The sequence below is a fragment of the Grus americana genome, chromosome 13, assembly GCF_028858705.1.
Source record: "Grus americana isolate bGruAme1 chromosome 13, bGruAme1.mat, whole genome shotgun sequence".
In the NCBI taxonomy this organism is placed as follows: Eukaryota; Metazoa; Chordata; class Aves; order Gruiformes; family Gruidae; genus Grus; species Grus americana.
In genome coordinates, this window is record NC_072864.1 from 12246567 (window position 1) to 12271173 (window position 24607).

General features: G+C 37.8%; 1 protein-coding gene across 4 annotated transcripts; it reads right to left on the bottom strand.

The window, feature by feature from the left end:
- Nucleotides 1–1405: 1405 nt before the first annotated feature.
- On the bottom strand, nucleotides 1406–24012 carry ZNF507 (zinc finger protein 507). Of its 4 annotated transcripts, none has more exons than XM_054840601.1 (7): nucleotides 23901–24012; nucleotides 18310–20441; nucleotides 17069–17174; nucleotides 11376–11490; nucleotides 8910–9014; nucleotides 5599–5733; nucleotides 1406–5464 (listed from the first exon to the last, which is right to left on the bottom strand). In XM_054840601.1, the coding sequence occupies exons 2-7, from the start codon at nucleotides 20434–20436 to the stop codon at nucleotides 5101–5103; spliced, it is 2952 nt and encodes a 983-aa protein (XP_054696576.1). In that variant the 5' UTR covers nucleotides 20437–20441; nucleotides 23901–24012; the 3' UTR covers nucleotides 1406–5100. The 4 variants fall into 4 exon arrangements, with proteins under 4 accessions (XP_054696576.1, XP_054696577.1, XP_054696578.1 ...); XM_054840602.1 differs by having other exon boundaries at nucleotides 23785–23919; XM_054840603.1 differs by lacking the exon at nucleotides 23901–24012 and adding an exon at nucleotides 23309–23330.
- Nucleotides 24013–24607: the final 595 nt, after the last annotated feature.

A 24607-nucleotide genomic window follows, 5' to 3' on the forward strand; every position in this document is an offset into this window, starting at 1 on the left:
GCTGCCATGTGATGTGGTGCAAGCATGTCACATTTCTAGGTTATCTCTTTTTTCAACTTTTAAAGTTTGTGAGGTGCTTGAAATTTTGCTTTTGGGCAAAAGCACCCTAGTTCTACCAATTCTGAGGGTTTTTACCTAGCTAATATTAAGTCAAGTCAGTATTAATGGTGTTTCACTTTCTGAGTGGCTCAATGTGACAGCTCTTTTTCCTTTGCCTAGAAGTGACTGCAAAAAAACTCCCCAAAACCAGTAGCATGATGCATTAACTTTTCTGCAATAATTTTGACCACAAATACTTGCCAAAGATATAGGACAGAGTGATTCAAATCCCACTCGTGTGGCAGGGCTGTACCCCATTTTCTCCCAATTCCCCGGAGTGCTACAATCATCGAACGTTAGGTCAGTGCAGCTCTGTCCCACAAGCTGTGTGTCCAGTCCCATTTCTACAAAAGCTGCAATGTTCAGTTGCAAGCACGGTGCCCTTCCTACTGGCAGCAGCAGCCCCACTCACGGGTGCTTCTCAGCAGGTATGGTGTCTTGTAATACCAGGTTGTTTATGGGGGGGAAGCAACTTCTGATGAGGCTCTTCTGCTTTATTAACCTGAAGTGAGCAAGGTACTTTATTTAGCCCAGCAAGCAGGAAAATACCTGACTGCCACATCTTACTACAGAGACTTTTTCCCTAGGTTTTGCATTAGAGAAAAACGTGAAAAAGCTGCCCTAGCATTCTGTAGCATTGCATCTAAACCCATTTGTAGTTCCAGCTTTTTTTACTTCTACATATTTGGCCCACAGCCATAATAGTAACAACTTAATGAAATGAAATAGTCTGTTTATGTAAATGTAAGCCGTGATCATACCAGCAATGGGTTCTCTGGAGGTACTTTCTCTTCTCTCTCCTTGGCCAGCAACAGCAACTGAGTTAGACTTGTTTTGGGGGGTTGTTTGTTTTTCTAAAAAAGATGGGAAGAAAAGCTCCAACAACGCCAAGAAATATGCTGTATATTAAAAACTAGGTTGCCAGATATGTTTTAGCTTATGTGATGGATAAGCAAGAATCAATTGCTTACCTGAAAAAAGCTGCATAAGGCTTTCACTCCATTTAAATTAGGGAAAAATTTCCCACTAGTTTCATTATGAATTTTGAAAGTGCAGATCTGTTCTTCAGCATTGTCCCATCATAACTGCGTGCAGGTTCACAAGTATTTTGACTTACAGTTACTTTTATAAAACTTGTATTAACAGTATTAAAACTGTAATAACTTGACATAGGAGTGAGAAATGGCAGCAAAGTACTTCAAATACTTTTTGATTTAAACAGATTCCTATCTCTCTAAACACAGGTTCAGTGTTTGAATTTTCCATATTCATATTTCATGCAGGTCAAAGAAAAGTGACTAAAGTGTTTAACAAAAAAAGTTTATTACCAAAATACAATATTAAAGTCAATACGTGACAAACTCCTGTAAAGCAAAATAAATTATTCTAACATTGTACAGTATTTCAGAAGGTAGTTAAAGTAGTACTACAGACTTTGCTTCATAGTTCCAAACAGTCGTCTATCAGGAACACAATCCTAGAGAGCTTAAGGCATGCAGCTTAATGTGCTGGATAATTTTATAAAATGAAAGTCATCCTATTTAATAAGATACAGTATCAGAATTAACTGCAGTCTTTACATGTCAGTTTTCTAAATTTTTTATACTTTGGCTATAAAAGCAGTGCCATAGTGTTACAATACCTTTTCTTAAAAAAATACATGTACCCATGTCCATGAATATCAAATGCAAATGTAAATTTCTATTAAATATCTCTTAACAAATGTTACTTTGAGCACCAACTGTACATTTTTTTAAATGATTAAATAAGTGCTTCTGAAAGAGGAAAATATAATAACTCTGACTGAATCCCACTCTATTTTTCCAGGCCAGACATAAATCGGAAAGATGAAATATGCACCTATTTATCAGTATAGTCTAGTATGAAGGAAGTTTTCTCTTTAGTAGAAGTATAGGCATTTAAAACAAAGCTGCAAGTTATAGTTCATATCACAGAATAAAATCTAATTTAAACAAACAGCAAGTGAATAGCTGATCATCTTATAGTGCTGTGACAGAAGATCTGAAAATATTTTAAAAGCTTAAAGAAAGAGGAAGACCGCGGTGTTGGTGACTTTGAAATGTGCTTAAAAACCCTTACATAACATGCAACCAAGCCAACCATACACTTTCTAAAGCAGATAACCTGAGGAATAATTTGCTTTCAGAAAAACTAAGTCTATAATTATTTCACATGCAGAACTTCTTATAAAGTCCATGGGAATTGTGAATGGGTAACTAATGGCAAGCAGCATGGAGACAGTTGGAAAAAAATAAATCTCTGTGCATATGGGAAAGAATTATTTGTTGGCATTTGTTTGAATTGATAATAATTTTTAGAGGCAACTAGTTTTCTACTATTTTATAGGAACACATGGTCAAAAAGAAAAAAGCAACAAGATGGCAAGGAACAACTGTGAATAGATGCATCCCGCTTAGTAAACCCTTTAAAAGTAGTCCTGGTGCATTATACTTAATGCTGCAAGTGTGGCTTGCACATACACCTAAATTATTAACTTTGATTCAAGGTTACTTCCTTTTTAAGTCTTGGTTCACTGCCATCTCCTTCTTAGCTTACGAATGCAAGTTTTTCACCTTTTTATCTTTTACTAGCTGAGCAACTTTAAAATAATTATCCCTTTACACAAAAATAACTATGTGGCAAAATATTGCTTCTGTGAATACTGGCTGGTAGTTTAGCGGTACTATGGATCTCATTGTACCTTGAATGTTTTCAACACATGGGATATCTGAATGAGAAAGTTGAGATATATTCAAGACAATGCTCTGTTTTCACATGAATTCTATATTGAAGGTAAAATATTGGTGTCAATAAGATAGTATGAATATCCCATTAAGTTTATGATCTCAAATTGAATTTGAGGTCATGTAAATAAATCATGTTTTTCAAATGTAAAATCCATCTGTAAGAATATGAAAGTATCTTTTAACTGAAAATAATGTGTACTTTGCTCACGTATGTATCTAAAATATCTCAAATATCTGACACAAAAATGCTTTGACGTTATATCCTGACCATTTTTTAAAGTAAAATGTGTACTTTCTGCTATCTCATTTATAAACAAAATACTTAACCCAAAAGAACAAGTCAAGTTCAGGAAATCACTTGAAAACAAAAATCATCAAATGTACTTGGAATCTTAGTGCCTTTACCCTGGCCTTTAGATTCTGTGCTGCTTCCTAAACGTGTAACGAGACTTGTTGTTTTCTTTTCCTGTTTGCCACTTTTTGTCAGCGATAGCGCAATAGACTGTACACTACATATGCCACCTTCTTAGATTTACACTTGTAGCTTATTTCTGCTAGCAGAAATGTATAAATAAAGTAACCATAAAATACTGTTTTTCTAAGAGTAATTAATTTTTTTAAGTAATGAGCTACTAAAAATCAGGTAACTGCATCCCCATGTCAGTCAGGAACTAGGCATGCTTCTGTGCATCTGCCATTCATTAAAAGCAGAAATACATGCCTGAACTAGAAAGTTTAAATCTGGCTGCTAAAGGGCTTCTTTGGAAGTGCTACTATTCATCACTTGATTGAAGCATACATTTCAAACAATTTAAGTAGCCAACTTTATAAATACCCTCAACAAAGTTGCCAGGTAATTAGTATAACAATATACAAACTGATACATAGATGAATGTTTTCTACTGCAAACTGCTGTAACTGTAAAAAAAAAATTAAAAAAATGTAATTTTAAAAGCTAAAGGCTTTAAAAGGGAGAGATTTTTACATGTTTCTTAGAAAATAAAGTAACCCCTAATTCCCTTTATGAATCCATATTCCCTTTATGAATCCATATGCACTAGTAAAATTTATTCTACAAGTGACTGGATACAGTTTTTGCTTAAAATAGTTTGCCTTTTTTTAAGTACGATTTTCTACAGGAAGATTACTCTATCTTTCAGTGAATTATTTCTACAGTTACAGCTCTGCCAGACAAATGGGAAATTTAGACAGCCCGTGGGATTTGAAAGAACTCCAAAGCATGTAGGCATTTCTCAAAATCCCACTTTGTGCTCACCTACATCTTCATGAATCTACATAGGTTACATCTACATCTCTTTGTGGCAATTATTGTTCATATTTTGTTCTCATTAAAAAACATTGCTCGTACATACTGCAAAGTAATCACCACAAATTAAAAGTGACATACGATAAGCTTTTTTTAAAAAAAAAAAAAAAAAGAATAGTTCTGCTGAATGTGTCAAGAAAACCATTAAGAAACAGCAGGTCATTATTATAAAGGATCTTTTACACATTATCAATTCAAAAGATAGCAGTTTTTTAGTTAGGATCCAATCAGGCAAAGTTATTAACAAAATGCTTCTAGGCTCCTCAGCTCCTGCTGCTCTAAATGATAGCAGGGAGAGCAGTCTTTGTTGAAGGATGACTTGGAGTTTGTAAGGCCTTAAAAATAGATTGGGAAAAATGAAACGCCTATGTGTGCATGCAAGCACACGCATGCCCTCACCCACCTCCCCTCTCCCTACCTTCCAGAATCCAGACAGCAGGGTTTATGAGATCATATTGTAAAATTTTTATCTGGTTTGCTGCCAGTTTCAAAAGAGGGTTGAAAAGTTCCTTGCTGAAATACTTGGAAAACAACAAAGCGGAAGAAAAAAGGTTTTCAATTGATACAAAGCTTTCATACCTTTGGGTTTTAACATACTGTACTAATGCGTTATTACTGACTAGCACCTGACAATACAAGAAAAAACCCAACAATCCTGCACTCTTGGCACCATATAGAGAAATAACAGGTTAAAATGGATCGTTCTATTCCCCACTCCTTATATTTATCTCTTAAATGATTCATCAGTCCCTGGTTAAAATGTTGTACTCCTACTGAAACAAGGACTCAGGATGGGAAATCAAGTTTTGCTTGCAATTCTTCTCTTGAGCAAGTTTCTCAGGCAAAAGTTAGCAAAGAAAGAAAATATTCACTCTAGGAAACCCTCTCGTTAACTTACTGCTTCACCTAGTTTGTGCTCTGAGTTGTGCTGTGGTCCTTATTTAGAATGATGTTTATGATTTCACCCTCATGTTCTTTCATGTGATCCAGCAGATTTTCTTTGTTGGTAGACTCAAAACCACAAATGCAGCAGCAGAAGAGAAGAACACAGTATTCTGTGCCAAGATGGGGTAGAGTGGAGTTCTTTTCTAAACTGCACGAGGTATTCATCAAGTTAGGTTTCTCATTTTCATCAGAACCTGAAATTTCATTCGTAGTCTGGTTAATAGACTCTGTGAAAGATACAAAGTTGTCTGAACTTCCTAGTATAGGTACTGTACTTTCATCTGTGCCTTCTAATAAGGTTTTGTCAGGAAGCTGTCCTTGAAACCTAAAATAATAATAAAAAACAGAACAAATATCAAAACGTACAGTTGTTGCTTTTTGACAGGAACTTTATTTTGGATCAGAGTTGGGTCCTTTGAAAATTCTAGATGATAGGGCTTGAAAGTAAATCAGACATACCTGCTGCTCTGCGAAATTGCATCGTTAATAGCCTTGTTCACTTGTTCATAGTTATAATTTTGGTCACTTGCGTGCTTCCACATGTGCGACTTCAGGGATGGAGGATGGCTACATACATATCCACAGAGAGAACATCTAGGGGGAAAAAAGTGGAGAAGGAAAAAGAGAAACATTTAGAAGTTAAATTTTACTATTTTAGTAATGAATTAGTTCTTCCAAAAGGATGAGTAAATAGAGAGAGACATGTCAACCCTCTTCTCCCTTTTCAGTTTCATAACTAGGTCAAGTTAGTTTGCAAAGTTTCATTCTGAAATTTGAGACTATTTTTAGGGTCTGAGAACTTTTAAGTTTGCTTTTCCTGAGTTCTTAAACAACTGAATTAAAATCTTACCTGTTTGGCCTGTTAAAACTGTTTAAATACTGCAAAAATGCCATAGTTCTGATGACTGCAGAAACATGGAATACGCTGATGGCAGGCAGGTAGCCAGCTCTCTTTGCCATTGCTCTGAACCAAGCAGGAGCTGTATAATTATCACTCATCATTTTAATTGAACTAATAAAGCCTTTCCTGGTTTATTTAAGGATCACAGAATTGCTGAAGTAGGAAGGGACCTTTTGAGATCACCTAGTCCAATTCACCTGCTCAAGCAGGATCAGCTATAGCACGTTGCCAAGGGCAGTGTCCAGTCAGATTTTGAATATATTCACAGATTGAGATTCTGACAGGTGACAATTTTGTCCATAGAGTTTTCCATCAGCTTGGGTACTACAAGACTAAATTTTCTATTTCTCCATAAAACACTGTCTTAGACAGTAAAGAACAAAACCTTGAAGAATAAATCCTATTTACATAGAGATGTAGTATACGTTTCTGGACACAAATAACCCAAGACTGAGCAAATCCCATAGGACTTTTTTCATACATGAACATACAACAGAGAAGGGTTTTTTTAAGTGTTTTCTAAGATAATAAATTAGTTATCTCAGCACGAAGAAGATGAGTGATACTGCATGACATCACTCCAGAACAGTAGTCATGGTAAAGACCACATAGCTCCTTGTCTTTTGGATTAGGAAGCTACTTTGCTTAGCTACCTGCTACTTTGGAAGTCTTCAGTTTCTTAAATCACATGGAAAAGACCAGGATCAAATTTTTCTAGAAATCAAAGATGACCTTGTTCTAATAAATTATAGCTAGGAATGCATCTCAGTCTATCTCATTCCTCAGTAAGAGTAAGATGTTTTCTGCTCAAGCAATGTGATCCTCTTATGTTACACTATGATGAGTCTGTTAAATTAACTATTATACTAGTAAGTTTTTGTAAATTTTTCAGAAATGTAACCTGGAAATGAGAAGGCCTACATAAAACAGTGTTACACACTACAATTCACTAAGGTTTTACCACTTCTGTTAATGACAGTGGGATATAGTCCTTAGATGTCTTGCAAATAATCATATACAGGAAACTATTTTGCTCAGCCGAAGATGGTGGAGAACAGCAAAAATCTCACAAGTTATGTGAAGGCATGGTACATTACCTTGCTTATGTAGCAAGATAATTCTGTCCTGCTGGGGAACAACAGGCATGTCCTGCTAGCTCACTTTTCTCTATTACTTGATTTGGAATGTACTATCCTATTTTTCTCTTCTCCTTCTAATTTGAAGCCATATAAAGAAAATGGATGCTTTTGAATATGTGCAAGTTCACTCTCAGGTTGAGAATCTTAATATTTCTAATAAGGCTGTTATAAAACAATGGCATTATTAAAAATAAGATAAAAGCAGACCTTATAGTTAATTTACAGATAAAATTAGGCCAGAATAATTTTTTTTTGCAAAACACAAAGATCAAGAAATAATCTTAATTCCATCCTATATGCACATGTATTCCACTAGTCTTAACATATATATAGTTTTTCTGCACCACTAACACAGCTTGGTCAGTGGGTTGGTAACACAGTGAATGAAGCAACAGTTCAGTGTTTGTTTTTATCCCCTTTTAATTACAGTTTTGGTTTTTGAAGTACGTTAATTTCCTCAGGTGATTTACTAATCAGATTTATTTTGCTGAGAACAGTATCATGAGCCAAATGCTGTTGACTGCCTTAGCATACAGTTCAAATCAAAGACACAGAAACTCAACAGCCTTCAGCCTGATGCACTACACTTTTATGACCATATAGTTAATGTATAGTTACAGTATATGCAAGACATTCCCAGAGAAACAATTATTTTACCATTGAGTTTAATTCTATAGCATGATTTGCCCTACTGGTTGATCTATGTGGAATTATTAAACTTCACTGTTCAAGTATATCCTAAATTGATCTAGTGAGGAAACAATTATTTTGCAGCTTTTGATAGAGTATTTCCTTGGGGATGTAGGGACCAAAGGGTGGAGGTTTTCAGTAATCTTCAGTAATACTAAGAGCACTCAGCAATACCGTGTGAAGTAGGACAGCAGAGCAAATAGAACTTAATGCCACTAAGAACATTTTTGGGAAAAAATGCAGTGGGAGGACTTTGAAGTTGTAGAAGCAGATTTTCTTGAGAAGAAATCCTTATGTGAATGTGCTTTATTTGGATTCTTCCCATTGCCTTTAAAATCTTCCACTAAGAAATGTTCAGAATATTCCTGATTTTCTTTCCTTTCTCAGCTTTTATTTTTTGTTGCAAACTAGTAGTAAACAATTGCACATATTTGTGCCAACTTTCTCACATATATATACACACACACACATATAAACCACACACACCTATGGACAGACTATAAAGGACAGTCATCACTTCAGCATAATGACTATTCATACTAACTCAACTACAGCAGTGTGATGCCAATCTGGATTCTAACTAAGATGTATATGCAAAGGTTGTGCCTAGACTAGGGTATTAAACAAAGCCAGAGAACATTCCTGGGTACTGGAATTTAACAGTCTATGACGTTAAATGTTAGAAGTGCCCTGGCATGGTTTTGGCACATGCTTTCTCCCAAACAATTCCAGGCATGCTTTGGTAATTAACATGGTCCGAAACTACTTGCAATAGGCAGTTTATATGCAACCACCCCTTTCTGGAAAGAAAAAGCTGAATACTGTACCAGAGGGAGGTCATGGACATGTTTAATTAGCTAGCATAAACATCACCTGGGAATGCCACATCAAAACTCTTTCTCTCAAAAAAAAAAAAAAAGTCACTGGAAGAAAGAATGAGTCTAGGAGGGAAAAGAATAGAATCTGAACTCTGCTTTGTATCTTAACACAACAAAATCACCACTATCACAGCTTTTTGCCAAATTAGAACTGTTACATACTTGTACTGTTCCATTAGCTGCACTGCCTGATGCTCCTGGGGGTGGCGCCTCATATGGCATTTCAAGCTATTCATATTTGTGGTGGCGAAGTCGCATACTCGACATCTAAAGAGACAACAAGAAGTAAACTAATCTGACAATTAACTGCTAACACTACTCCAGAAATAAAAATCTACGAGAAAGCAAAGGTATCTGGAAAGACTACAGTTGAAGACTAACAATATTAACAGAAGTCCAAGCAATGACATTAATTTTCAATTTTTGGACTGTGAGAATCTTTTACAGCCCAAAAAAGCGTTCGCTGTTGAGGAAGAATCACTAGGCATATGGCCTGTGTTCCTTCCTGACCTCTCTCTTGTACACGTCTACTGATGTTAGCAAGCATCACGAAGTATAAGGGAGATGCGGTTGCACTTGAATGGATGCAACCCTGATGCAAGGTGCTTGGCTCTGTTATGCAAAGGCAGAATACAACCCTAAGAGCTATAGGGGACACAGTGTATTTAGCAGTGAGGCTTGTTCCTCAAGAATACGTGTTCTACTTAATGCAACACCGTGTTTCTCGTGACATTTTAGAAGCCAAACTATCTATTTAGTAATAAAATTTCTAAGTTTCAGAACGTTATATCTGAAATAGAAGTCAAGGACAAGATCCACACAGTTAGATTCAGGTGCCCTAAGACAAGCGTGTCACATCATGCTGTCATAATTTTTATTCTTTTTACTTCTGTCACAATATCTTTGTATACAAACAATACATAAAGCAGTCTGGATCTAGATCCTGATCCATGGATTTAGATCCCAAAGTTTTATATAAAATACTATGCTATTGATAAATATCAATATACTACCACACAAGCTTCCTGTATATAACATATTGAAACAGAAGCCATCAAGCTCAGCTAAAACTCTGCGTATTTATTGGTACTTTAGTTGTTTCTTTTTTTGAAATGGTAAAATGTCCAATATTTACTACGTCTGGTCTGTAATGTGAAACAGTTTGAGACTGCAGGATACTTAACTTGAGAATACTCACTTTTTTTTTTTAAAAGGACTTAGTTGTGCAGTATTAAAATCCATAAAGTATCAAATCTACAAAAATACATCATTGGAGGCTATACAATTTCATTTCCAGCAATATTTGTCCAACAAGTAATAAAATATGTTTACAGCTATAAAAATGGTGGCAATATAGTAGGTTGCTATCTGATACTTTGAAAGGCTTGAGGAATACATGTTCAAGAAGGAGAAATACCATAAATACTGGATCGTTATGGTTTTAGGCCGTGGCTTAAGTATCCTACCAGGTCTGCAGATTTGTCTAAGGGGTTTATGAAAAAATAACAAGAAAAGCAAGCCAGATCAGTAGGCTTAATTTTAGTATACAGGCGTCTATATCACCAACAGAAAATTTTCAAGGGTTCCTAAATCAAACAGGTTAACACCAATTCAGAAAACTACCATATACAAGACACTCTACAGTATCTGCTGTTCCAACCCCACTAAGTAACAAATAACAGCAATAGGGAAGATTCTGAGGAGAAAAAAAAATCTATTTGTATTCCACATTTACTCTCTGAGCGAACACCTTGCAAATTTTTGCTAGTGTTACGGGATATCATTGTAATGCACAAATCAAAATACAACACATCTTCTGGGTGTGTTTATCGAAAAGAGAAAGTCCCTGGCTGAACTTAGCATTTGAAGGTGTTGAGTTTCCATAATTTGTATTAAAATGATAGAAGTATATTAGCTCAAAAATTCTATTAACTCAGATCTATTTTCTAGCCAATAGAGAGGGACAGAGATCCACATAAATTGAATTTGCAGGAAATTATGCAGCAACCAATAGAAAAATGCATGATTTATTTTTCTGCTGGGGACCTGAACTATAGTATTACATGTGATTTTAGATATCAAAGTTTCTGTATAAATCCATATAACACCCTTGTAGAAAAGTTATAAAATCTAATCCTAAGTGAGTGTGTTACTAGTGTTTGAAACCTGTGAAAAAGACGAGGGGACTGGCAACAAGACAAAGGGCAGAATTTTGCCACAGTCTGTAAAGTCAATGTGCAAAGTAGCAATATGACAATGGAGAACATTTTGCAATAAAGCAAATCCAAAATGAACTTAAGTGTGCAAGGGGTTTGAGAAATATATTATCACTACTGGCCAAAGTTCAATTTTACAATGTAATTATTTCCCTTTCCACATCTGAATGCTTCAAACTGAAAACAAGCAGTAGACAGCTATAGCAAAAGATGCATCCTGGAAAAGTTAGCGAATCTTAATTACATAGTTTGAGTCAACCGGCAAGTGTGGCTCCTTCAAATTTGCAGAAAATTATGTAATTGAAATTCTTTAACAATATCTTCAAAATTGCACAAGCAATTAAGTAACCGGTTTAGTTAAAACAAGTAAACCAGGCATGTGGCATTAGCCAGCAACAATTGAGACACTTACCTATATGGCTTATCTGAGTTATGAATTCTTCTGTGATTTCGTACACCAACATAAGTTGTGCTTGTGTAGTCACATACATCACATCTATATAGTTTCTGAACTGAAGACTTATTTCCTATATAAAACAAATTCCGTTATTTTAGAGAGTTGCATTCAGCATTGTAAGGAGTTCTCAGATGATAATTCCACCACAATTGAATTATGAAACATGAATTAACATTTTAAAGTTATACTTTTAAATATCTATAAATATCTAATACTTTCAAAGTATCTGGAGCAAACTGGCAATGGACATAGAGATAATAAAGGTATAGTTTATTTACCATGCTGTTCTGTATTTGCCCTACCATTTACTGGAATTATTAAAATTTTAGGAAAACACTTTCTTTCTATGCGGACACTTCCCTTCTTCCTGCAGGTGGGTTAAAATCCTGTGTTACAGCAAAAGGTGATAAAATGCAGGAACTGCTGAACCCAGCAGTTGCACTGCTTTGCAGAATGGATCAAATCAAAGGAAAAGATGGGCATTGAGAAAGGACAAGTTTCAAACTGGCAGACATAGTAAAGGAAAGCAAAAGGCCTCCTGAAGCATCTAAATTCCCTTTCTCATCCACATGCACTCACACTTTCAGAAGGATCTGGGATAATTAAAAAATAGATACTGACCAGATGTGTTAAGAAATAATTTGGAACTTGTCCAAATTACTAAAAAGCAATTGTAACAAAAATCATTTTGTCTTTCCAGAATGCAAGAGACTCTTGAAAAATTAATGGTTGCAGAGACAAAGGCTAATGACTAATTTAACATAGGAAAATGTGTGCCCGCAAGTGCAGTTTGAGTATTTTAGAGATCTAAGTGTGTAGACTTTAACAGCCCTATTCCTGTTCCCTCACTGAATAATGCAACTGATTTGGGTTAAAATACTAACATTTGGGAAGAGGGATGGTATTTTTAATGCAGGTCATTTTCCCATTGCAGCCTATCACGCAGCCTTCATGCACTCCCCAATGAGGGAACAGCAGAAACATGAAGGAACACCGAGGTTGGAGCTGTTTCAATCAGCGCTACAGCCCAAGGAAACATCAAACTAAAATTCAAGGGTTTTCTTTCTGAGTCTAACCTCCTCACTAGCCAAAGTAATTCTACTTTTTTTTTCCAAGTGCAAGCAAGGTGCTCAAGTAAATTGTATCTTTACACCAAATTCTTATTAGCTGCCTGAACAGTCAAGCCATTACTCTCAGTTATGTAAATGGGCTTTGAAGAAACTCTGATAGAGAACCTTAGAGGATTTCTCTGGTGGATAAAGATCATCACTAAAGTATACCCCCAAACCAAAATAAATATACAATTCAATAAATAATGTGTGGGAGACAAAATACAGCTGAAATCTTGCAAGAACAGCCTTCAGAAACTCTTCATGCTCATACGAAGCACATTTCCAGCACAAACAAATTATTACTTTGTGTTGTGAAGGGATTTCCTACTAGTAAGATACACCGGAAGATCCTAGGTGGAACAGAAAAGGGTGTATTAGCTGGATGGTTTTTAGTAGATATTGCTGTAAGAACACTGAAAATACCAGCAGGTGATCTACTTCCCAGGCCTCCAAGCTCCTCTGCAAACCAAAAATAACTCCCCTCCCTGGAAAATGTAAGTTCTGATTTCCCACATGGGATCCCTCTGTTCTGAATCCTGAAGAATTCTGTTAAAGGCTTGTCAAGGTCAAGAGCACTGAAGGTCCATGTCACACTGAGAGGACGGTCTTTCCGACTTGCAGTTTGAAAAGACAGACAAGCTTGAAGTTTGAAATCGGTGACTGTCCAAAAAGATGGAAAGTAGACTTTCTAGAGATATCTCTGCTTAGGTCCAAACACCATGAACTGCGTTCCAGTTTGGAGTAATAAAAACTTGACCAAAACCCCTCCTTTCTCACCTCCTGAACTCCAATTCTTTTTAGCTAAAGAAGAGAGGAATGAGACAAGCAGATCGAACTCAGGAGGAACTGTAGAGTTTATATTGAAAACAGAAGATCCATCTCCTGAGTCCAAAATACTGAACAGGTTTTGTAAAGATAATTTTGTTCTGGAGTTTCTTCTTGATGATGCTGGATTCCAATAACCCAGACTGAATCTTCTCATTATCAAAGCAACAATTAAGAATCTTTATGGTAAAGCTCTTTTAAGGACATATTGCAGAATAAACCAGGAGAATGAGTCAGCCAAAATGGAAGTTCAACTTTTCACTTTGATTTTTTTTTTCCACAGGTGGGCACTGAATTATGTCAAAAAAAGTTTTAGATATATTATTCTGAGGGATACAGTCACATGGCTAACTTAAACAGTAAGGGAAAATTACCACTCATTAAACCTTCCCTCAAAAATTCAGCACTTTTGGTTCAAGATGCAGAGTAATTAGGTAGGGCTAATAACCCCAGAGGGTTATTCTGAAGAATATATAGTATGTCATATAAAATAAAATAGCAATCTGAATACCAAGACAGTCTGAAATAAAATTTGAATAATTCTGTGCGTACCAAGATAACAGAAAAAATATTTTATATTTTTTACTTTAAAACATGACACAGTGTTCACTCTTCTAGCATTCTTATAAAAAATAATATGGAAGTAATATGTAACATGCTCTCTTTGCAAGTCAACCTTAAAGCAAAATATATCAGAATTTTTCCTACAATATGCCCATAGAGTAAGATTTATTAGGGTTTTTTTTCTTTAATGTAAATTATCAAAACGATCTTAATTATATACTTGGAGATTTTGGAATTTATATTTCTAGAATTATTCTTTTATGAATGCACATTTATGTAGAAGACCTTGAATGAATACAAAGACACTTACTGGGCTGCAGATCTATGGGAGAGCTGGGGTTGTGTGAAGATTAAGCTATTGCACGCTCTACTTGAATGGGTTTTCCATCTTAAATTCTGCAGCTTTAGAATAAATTGCTTCCAAATGTATGTTCTGTTACGAATTTGGTATGTTATTGGGCAGGCAGCTTAAAACAAACAGTATCTAATGAGATTTTTAAAGCATTATGCAAACATGTTATCTATTGCATAGTTATAAGTGGCTAACCACCCAGTAGCACTGACTTAGGAGCAATTATTTATACCAATCACTACTTTCCTTCAACAAAATGCACATAAATTATAATACATCATATAATCTCTCACTGTTGCACAACAGCAGTTGTGTCCCCCACCCCCTCCACTGGCTTATTTCTGGTGGGTTTGGGGCCTTTTTTGCTTTCTGGATGGAGGATAGCAGGTCTCTTAAAAGTGAACATGGAAATGACAGATCTGTGTTCTAGCAGCAGTAACAGGTGCTCCTGTAATGCTGCTTATTACCCTATTCCTTCATTATTAGACATTTACAATCCGCTCATATCCAGTGTCATAATGCTCCCTTTTAATTTATTGTGCAACCATGATGAATAAAGAGACTTTTAGGACTAACTATTTCATAAACAAGAAATGAAACTGTTCCAGCTCAGGCATCTTTCACATAAACAGATGCTATGCCATAAACTTCTTTGTTTTGTGTCGCTTTATAGGGATGACATCTGTTTGACAAGAGATTGCTGTACTGCAGTGGTGTTGCAATTTGATTATAAATTGATTCTGAAATAATTTAAGCATTCCACAGTATGAGTTAATAAATTAAGTTTAAAAGGAGAACTGTTTTCATTCAAGCCACATTACTAAATTTCATGTGGGGTAAACAATCAATTAAAGTGCATGGCTGTAAAACTTTTATAAGATAATAATGAACAAAAAATATTTTAAAAAATATCTCTTAAGTAATTAAACTGAAAGCAGGCAGTTTTCTCAAACCGGGGCTCCTCTTTTATGGAAGTTAAGTTACAAGATCAGGATATAAACTCTAAAACCACCTTATTAAAACATAATAGGCATCTTGATTTTCAGTCACCTTAACAGGACTTTGGCTCAAAAGGTACAGTATTCCCCAAAATCTGACACGTTTCAGGCATTGCAAAGTAGTTATTCCTGTATAGTGACATCTTTAAAAATACTGGTTTAGAACAAACAAAACATTGTCACAAGTAACAGTCCAAGCTGTGCTCATAGATATTGTAACCAGCTCAACTAACAATGTTTTATTTCCCATCACTTCCATTAAAACTTTTATGTTATTTCCTCTAGAGAAAAAAACCCAACCCCGTAATGGCGAACACTCCCACTACCAGCAGGCCCTCCCTAGCCTTCTTCCTGTCTGCCCCTGACGTCAGATGGCCCTCTCAGGTTTAGGTCTTAGGGATGTCATAAGCACTACAGATCAATTTTCTGAATTCAAATGCCTTCTGCATTGATAAGAGCAAAGAGGAGTTAGGAAGGGTCATTTTACCTGAGCCTGATAAGGTAATTAAAGTTTCTAACTTGTATACAGAAAGCTAGAAAAAGAGGCACTGTGAGCTAAGAGAACAGAAGTCAAGAGTTAAGGATCTAATTCTATTCTGAGATGTACCATGTTGCTTTGGACAAATCATTAATGGTTCAAGCCATCCACCCTGGCTCATGCTGGTTAGTACCTTTTTCACAAGTAGTTGCATTAATTTCAATGATTACTTTCGCACTACTCGCTGATCAGCTGTAGCGGTGAGAGTAGAACGCAGACATTTCAGCTGCAATCTAAGTACTATGATAGTGCACATTTTGCTATCTCAATAAACAAGAGACCATAGTTAGGACAGGAAGGAGCTATGTGCACAAAATGGAAATACTTCAGCCCACAGTTGCTCAGAGGTGATATAATTACTACTATTTTTCCACAGTGCTGTAAAATTTCAAAATAGTAATAATTACAGTGTTGCCTTCAGAATAAAAACGCTGTTAATATTTTCAGTAACTTTAACTCACTAGAGAAGAAGATGCATTCAAGTTGCAATAATAAATATCAGGCCTCTGGGATACTCAGAGGATTTTAAGACCATGTTTTCTCCTAAACTTCAAAATTTGGCTACTGTTTCCCCTATTTCATTACCTTAACACATCAAGGGTTTGGGGTTTTTTGTTTGTTTGTTTTTAAAACAAACACTATTAAATTATACACAGATAAACAGTTAAGCAAACATTTAGAAAATGCACACCTACTGTTACCCTGGCAACTATTACATATGCAGGTTGCATTTTTAGAGTGCCTTACATTTGCCTCTCTAGGGCTAAAACAATTAACTCATTTTGTACATGACCATAATTAAACAGAAATTTCTAAACACAGAATGCACGGTATTGTATGTATATGCTGATGGCAAACTCCATTAGCACAGTGAGTTTAAAAAAAAAGGCTTTCTTTTTTTTATTGTAGGTGATTTGGAAAATACTGTAGCTGCTGAAGGAAGGAAAAAAAAGATTTTTTTCTTAAAAATTCAGAGCAATACTCCATACCAGTTGTTTTTCGTAAGAAGAAATACAAGGTCCAATTACAGGGGCTAAAAATGCCTTACCTACCAATAAATGTCAGTAAGATATCTCGTGGTTTACCATTTACTGTGGTAAATTTTGCACACTGAAAAGAACATACATGTAAAGTTATGAACAGGCATGAAAACATTTCAGCATGAACAAGATCTTAAAAGCAGTTTTATACAAATATAGCAAACAGAAGTAATGTTACGAGTGACTTTTCATAATTTCAAGTGTGAATATAAACAGTACCTTCTCTTTCATCTGCTTCGTTGGAAACTATTAGTTTGTTAGACGTAGCTGTTGAAAAGATATCTGGAAGACTGTGTTGTTCTCTTTCATGATTTCGCAGTTGGCTCTGAAAAAACAATTTCCCATGTTTAAATATACAGAACAAACATACACTGGTCACTTCAAATATTGCAATCATTTGTGACATTGTTACTCAAGTTATAATAACAACTGTTATAAAATGTATGTTAACATATATACAGATTATCCCTCAGGTAATTTTACTAGAAACAAAACAAAGTAAATGTCATTCATGTATAATGTAATGGACTGATAAGAGTGAATGAGAGGATTAAATGATTTGTGTTTACTTAGAAAATGAATTTCCTTCTTCCCCCATTCCCATAGACAAGTGGCAAACAGTTCGTCCTCCGAAATTATTACACACCAAAAGCAGTATTAGATTAGAGGATGGCTTGTGTGGAAATCGATCCATTTTTATATTGCCTAGTGACTTAAGAAAATGTTATTCCTGTTTCTTCTTGCTTGGGGAGGATAGGGAGAGCAAGCCTTTTGCTACCCTACCTGTACATTTTTTCCAGCTAGGACTAAGCAACAGCATGCACGGGAAAATTCACACTACCACTGCCGACAAGAGTATCAGCTAGATACTGATGCTATCTATTGTATATTCCTGAGTACAGAGGAACTCACTCACCAGCACTAATGCTTAAAATAGCGATTATAAAAATGGCAGAAGTACATTATTCTGCTCTGGTGTGTAATCTTTCAGATCAAAGTTCTACAGAACATCCAGACCAACACAACAACAGAGGCAAAAAGAAAAGAATTTCTGCTTCAGAGAGTCTCATGTTAACCCAAATGCTGTGATTCCTTTTGCACACACTCACAACTAGCGGGCATGTTTGAACATTCTTTTAAAGTTTCAAATTCTCTGATGCTTCCCTTTCTCCCTGTAATTGCTACACGTGGGCAAAAAAATGTGATATTAATAGGTCCATAAGACGGTTCTCAGGAAAATACCTTATGTGAGGAAGCAAGTTTATATCAGTGGGTAAAGCAGAATAATTATAGCTGAATTGTATATTCGGAAAGTGCTGCTGGCAATAATCCCCAATATTAATGACACTGAAGCCAGGATGTCAGACTGAACTAAGTTAGAAAGAAGAATCACCAGTTATTTAAAAAGGAGCAAACCAGGTTATTTAGCTATTATAGACAGGCACAGGAAAGAAGTTTACCTTGTAATGAAAAGATTCTTCACATTGCTTGCACTGATACATTCTTGTTTTGCAGTGGTTGATCATGTGGCTCTCTAAATCCTTACTATTGTCAGCAATGTGTTCACAGATAGGACACTGGTACGGCTGCCTCTGACGATGGACTCTCAAGTGTTGTTTTATGTAGCCCTTATTACCACTGCTGTAATGGCAGAGGCGACAGCGGTAGGGTCGATCTGCATTTGGTATATATTCTACTAGGTTACTTCCAGGGATATTTGCATCATTTGCATTTTGGCATTGTGCATTGTCTTGTAATTCTTTCAAAATGTCATCGTCAGAAGCATTCTGATCTGTCCTCTCCTTCAGTTTTTCAATGACAGTGAGCAGTGACATACTGATGCCCATTTTAATTGGTGCTTCTGATAACTCTGGCCTTTCTTTCTGTATCTCAACTATTGCACATTCACTTTGGTTTAAGCCACTAAACTCCTCTGAAGGATTCTTAAGTGAGGATACCGCTTTAGAATGAACCATGCATGCACCATCAGCTTCTCCCTGTCCTGCACCTGCATCCACAGCATCTTCTCCACTCAGAGTCCTGAAGCTAGAGCTTGTTAGTTCTGCAGCTCTGATAGGCATTGTAACAAGAGCTTCTGCAGCTAATGAGTGTAGTCGTAAAGACTCGGAATTTGTCCTTCTTCGTGCAGGAGGCACATTTTCATCAGTTGTTATGTTTTTATTAGAGCTTAATTCATTATCTTTCTTCTCGGTATTATTCCATCCTATTATTACCTCTTGAATGTCATCTGAACGATAAACTTGATCAGGTTCTTCACAGGTAACATGGGACTCCTCTGAGATTAATTTTTTTTCTGTTTCAATGTCAGTGTTCATCAAGAAAGGCTTTTGTAAGACACTTTCTTCAGCACCTGGCAAACGCTCTACTATTACGTTAACATGACCCTTTTTATTTGGACTACAATTGATGATTTTCTGTGCTGATGAAAGTAGGCTATCAGTTATCACATTATCCTGCTCTGTATCTGATACAGTCTCCTCTGAAATCTCTGTAGTAGGAGAATGCACTACAGACTGATTTAACATCTCTTCCTCTTTTACATTTGTTTCTATTGGCGATTTACATGACAGTTGCTCAGAATTGCAAATCTGAAGTTGAAGAGAAGGTTCACTATGGATATCAAGTTCGTTGTTTTCCAAAGAAAGAACAACTGTATCCACACTGTGAGGTGTGTGAGTTACAACTGTCTCTGACAAGTTGGTAGTTTCATTTTCTTCCTCAAAGATAGGATAGGAGCAATCAACTTCACCCGCATGTTTCCAAGCATGCGTTTTCAACATTCTTTGCTGACCACAGGTGTACCGACAAATTAAACACCGGTACATGCCATACTGCTCGTAAGTATACCATTTTCTCCTTCCCATTTCAGGCATACGGGCAGACTGAGTTGTATCTTTACACTCCAGACTTCCTGTCTGATCAGTCCCTGATTTGACACTTCCTTCCACTGGCCCCTGCAAAAATGAACTTGCGACATTTACACACTGCTGCACTTTTGTCTGGATGCTACTTTTACCATCATTCTCATGGTAATTTTGGAAGTGGGATTCAAGTTCTTCTTGGCTTTTGGAAGCAAAATGACAGTCTGAGCACATTAATATAACTTCATTTTTCTGCCCATGTTGTTTTATATGTTCTTGTAGTGTTAAGAGAGAAGGTGATAGAAACTTACATAGACTACACTGGTAGCACGTCACCTTTTTTTTGCTTTGTGGAAGACATTCAGTCACAAAATAATTTGCTTGTAACTCTTCAGTCTTTTTAGTAGCAATAACAGATAGCTCAATTGCTTTAGCTGGGATTTCACAAAGATCATCTGCATCAAAGGACTGGGCAGAAACATTAGGATGGGAACGTTTTTTCCCTATTAAAAGGCATCTTTGTGACTTCTCACTTTCAACTATTTTGCTTAGTTTCTGGATAACATGGATTAGTGGATCAGTTTTACATTTTCTCTGATCTTCACTATTCTGCAGTGTTGGGCCAATGACTGTTTCAGAAATCAGCACAGCTTCCTGTTCCCCAGCATTTGGCATCAATACTGCAACACTGCTTCCTTCTTCCATAATACCTAGGAGAAAGGGTTTTATAAAAAAATAAAATTTATACATGCACAGTAATAAAAATAGAACCCAGTACTATTTAGATTTCTCCCTCTACCAAATATGGAAGCCTAATGCCACTAACTTGATAAAAACTTCCAGAATGGCTACATAAATAGCCAAAGATTTTGAGGAAATTTAGTGGATAGCATACATGCTATTCAATACAGCTGGACAGAATAATTCCAAGAGAGCCTATAACAGCCTGTCTCCAAGTTGTACAAGGGCAGGATAAATGTTTTTCAAGTATAGGCTGATTAGCATTGTTAACAGCTATTGTCTTTTTCTTTACAAGGACTACACATTTGAATGCTCAACACTTAAATATACCAATCAATAGCAACTGGCATATTTATGTTTAAAAGCCATGCTATCATATGAAAATGTATTCCTAACATACTCTGATACACTGATGTCTCCTAAAGCAAACGACAATTTGCAACAATATAGTTTACACAAGTAAGCAGGTTTTTTCCTTGAAATGTTAGGAAAAGTAAGTAATTCTGGTATTTACTTGCATTAGTCATTTCGCTATGACTATATTAAAGACCATTCAAACGTCAAATCATACTTCTTATTATAAATGTTATTTTCTAGAAAAGCTACTAATTGTAGCTTTTTCTACAATTCCTTAATTATAGGGAAAAATCAATTGGTACTAAAGTATAATTTTTTTCTGTTTTGAGGGAAAGCTAAAGGCAATAACTATTTCCACTTACACTTCCTTTAAACATATCTAACCATAAACCACAGGCAATAATGTGGTACTGTTGGAGGTTAAATTAGAAGCCAATATGTATAAATTTACATGAAAACATACTTTGTGATGTGGGCAAAGCTGTGGGGTGAGGGATGGAGGAGCCAGACAAAAAGTCTTACAGTGAAATTTATTTCTGAAAAAATGTCTAAAAAGAACCTATTCCAAGTTCTACTACATATACGCACTTATATTTTATACACAATATGTATTTTTATATACTATATATAAAATTTAGAACATAAAGAGATGTCATATATTTATCAGTTATCCTTGAAAATGTATCCCAAGTTCTTTCATGTGGATTTTTTTTTTTTTTGCAAGAAAGATACATAGGCTAAATCAGAACTTCCAGAAGTGGTCCTAAAGACCCATGAAATCCACTATTTTCTACTTATGGATTTAGTATACAGCAATATAATGAACAGATGTATGACAGTGGGTTCTGTGGTGCCCCTTTCCCACTGCAGTAAAATTCTGGGCAGAATTACTCAAGTTACCATTATTTGCCATTCCACTGACAATTGAGGTTATCATCAGAACTATCAATATAAGCAATGTCACTATCATTCACCGCTTATATAAAATACTTCATGTTGAAAATGCAGCAATATTTGTCAGTTCTGAATCATTAAGAAAGACAAGACTAATTTCTTCAATGTTATTATTCAGTGTTGGTTTGAAGATGATTTACTTGGTAATGGCTAAAATCTACATTAAAATTGCAAAATCAATAAAATCTAAAAAAAAAGCCAAAGGGCAGTTGGATCTAGAAAGCTAAGCTACTGGATCTATGTAAGCAGATTAAAATTGATCAATACTGCACTGCAATAGTAGATAAATTGTAGGAGATAGAAATTAAAAAATAAATATATTTAAAAGAAAAAAGTATCATTTTACATAAGAGTGTACCAAACAATCTGCTTATTTAATTCAAGTTCAGTATCGTCTTATTAACTGGAATCAATGTATGTATCCACAGAGTTACTATTGAACCGAAACATCCAAGTACTTAACTTTTAAAATATAAACCAGTAAATGTCTCAACCTGCATTTTCCGCTTCTATTATGTGTTTGGCACAGTACTGAATGACTAACTCTTGTCCATGTGGCTAGGAAAAATTACACCCCTTTCATGTAATATCTCCAATTATATATCAACTTAAAAGAAATTTAAGGTGTAAGGTTATTATTTATACAAAAATACTTTGCTGTTTGTTTCATACTGGCTGTAATATGTTTAAAAACCATTACGAAAAGTAAACAAATGTGCTTTTTCCCCTGAAAGCAGTTTAACATTACATGAACTGCTCTAAGGAATGTCTACTTGAAATATTTTCAATTTGAGAATGAGTTAAGGAAAACTATAAGGCCACGGTGCTACTTTAAATTATACTCGGTACTTTTAAAACTTTGTCAGTAATGGTAAATAGGCAAATGTGTCCCTTACCTTTTTCACTGAAAGCAGCATAGAAACTAAGAGAAAAGATCCTAGCCAGACCATAGAAGAAATAGGCTGCCACATACTATTGCTATGTCAAAAATGTAAACAGAGAGAGTATCTTCAGATGTATTGATCTGGGATGCTCGTAGCTAATGTGTAAGCATGGTATATATCTGTTACGTCATTCTTTGTTTAGAGTAAGTTTAACGCTTACTGCTGCAGACTTTGGGTTTTAGAGGGATGTTAAGAATTGTACACAAATACCCGGATTTTAATAACTACATCGCTTTCACTAAGAACTGAGATGATTCAATGTGCCATGCCATAAAACTTCCGTCTGGCCGACGGCTCTGCCAGCACGTACCCGTTGCACGACCCGCACGGTAATTAAAGCACGGGGCCCGGGGATGACAAAGGGGCCCGACGGGGCAGATCCGGACCAGAGGAAAACGCCGCCGCGCTGGAGCTGCCCGCCTCCCCGCCCCCCCCGTGTCAAACACCCACTCGAGCGGCACGGCAGAGACAGCGTGAAATGCCTCCGGGGCTGGGACACGCCAACCGCCGCTTTGCACGGCAATCTGACGCGGAGCGGCCGGTCTGATCGCACCGCGGCCCCGAGGGCAGAGAAACTTCACCTGCGGAGCTCCGCGCTGCCAGCTGTCGGCCCCGGACAGCGGGGCCCCTGCCGCGGGGCTGCGGCTTGGGGCGGGGGGGGGGGGGGGGACGATGACACGTCTGGCCGCGGACCTGCGGGACCCCCCTGCCCTTCCCTGCCCTCCGTCGGCCGCCCCCGCACCTGCCGCCACTCCCCGGGCGGCCCCCGCTTTATATCGCGCAGGTGCCGCCGGCGTGGCCCTCCAGCAGCGGGCCCGGCGCCACAGGGTGGGCGAGGAGCAGCGCTGGCCGCTCCGCCGGCCGAGCCGCGGGGAGCTGGCCCGCCGGGGAGGCGATGCGGTGAGGTGAGGTGAGGAGGGGAGGGAAGGAAGGTCGGCCGCGGCGCGGGCCCGGCCCAGGGAAGGTTTCGCCGGGAGCCAAAGCCGCCCGCGGCTCCGCACATGGGCTGCGGCGCGCCGCCCCGGGGCCTGCCTGCCCGCCCGCCGCCGCGCCTCACCTGCCGGCCGGCCGGCGCCGCGGGGCCACCGCCACCCGCTCGCCCCGGCGGCGCCAGGGCCCGCCCGGCTTTTCACCCGGGACAGAACGGAGAGAAAAAAAAAAAATTTTCCTCACCCCCGGCCACCGCTTCAAGATGGCGACGATGGAGATCGTATCACGTGACTGGCGGGCTCGGGTCAGGTGATCGGCGGGTGGACGCTGCCACCGCGCCACCGCCTCCTCGCCGTTGCCACGGAGACGAGCGCGGGCCCCGTCGCGGCCGCGTCCCGCTTCGTCCCTGCTCGGTGCCGGGGGGCTCGTCGCGCCAGGCCGCCGCCCCGCCACACCGACGGGGCCGCCACACCGCTGCCGCCCCCGGCCTCCGCCGTCCCTAAGGCGAGGTGGAGCCGTGTGGCGGTGCGGTTGTGCTCCCTCCGGCCCTCTCCACAGCCCGCTGCCACGGCCTCTTGCAAGGGCGGTGTCGGTGTAGGTGGCTGCGTCCATACGCTTATCATCTTAAATCTGCACTCAGCGCGGAGCCCCGGCAGCAATGCCCAGCCGCTCGATGGCCCGGTGCAGCTGAGCTGGCGGTTTTACTCAGCTCCCAAATCATTGGTGTTTACCTTGCAGCTCCTGTGCTTAGGTGATCTCCTGGCTTCTTGCCTTTGGCAGTCCGGAGTTCGTCAATGCTCCAGTATCCCGGCAGCACAATGCGCTTCAGCAAATGGTATAGTCTCCCCAAAGGTATTTTCTTTCAGCACAGGTTTCAAATGGTAAATACCATTTGAAGTTTAAAAATAACCCCACAAACAAACCAGAACACAATAACCCCCACGTTTTGG

What these genes read in the sequence shown, in the direction of transcription:
- ZNF507 (XM_054840601.1), bottom strand. Translation starts at nt 20,436, where the DNA reads ATGGAAGAAGGAAGCAGTGTTGCAGTATTGATGCCAAATGCTGGGGAA. An exon ending in CGAAGCAGATGAAAGAGAAG is followed by an intron (nt 11,491 to 17,068) that starts GTACTGTTTATA and finishes TGTTTTATATAG; the next exon opens with GAAATAAGTCTTCAGTTCAG. An exon ending in CAGCTAATGGAACAGTACAA is followed by an intron (nt 5,734 to 8,909) that starts GTATGTAACAGT and finishes TTTTCCCCCTAG; the next exon opens with ATGTTCTCTCTGTGGATATG.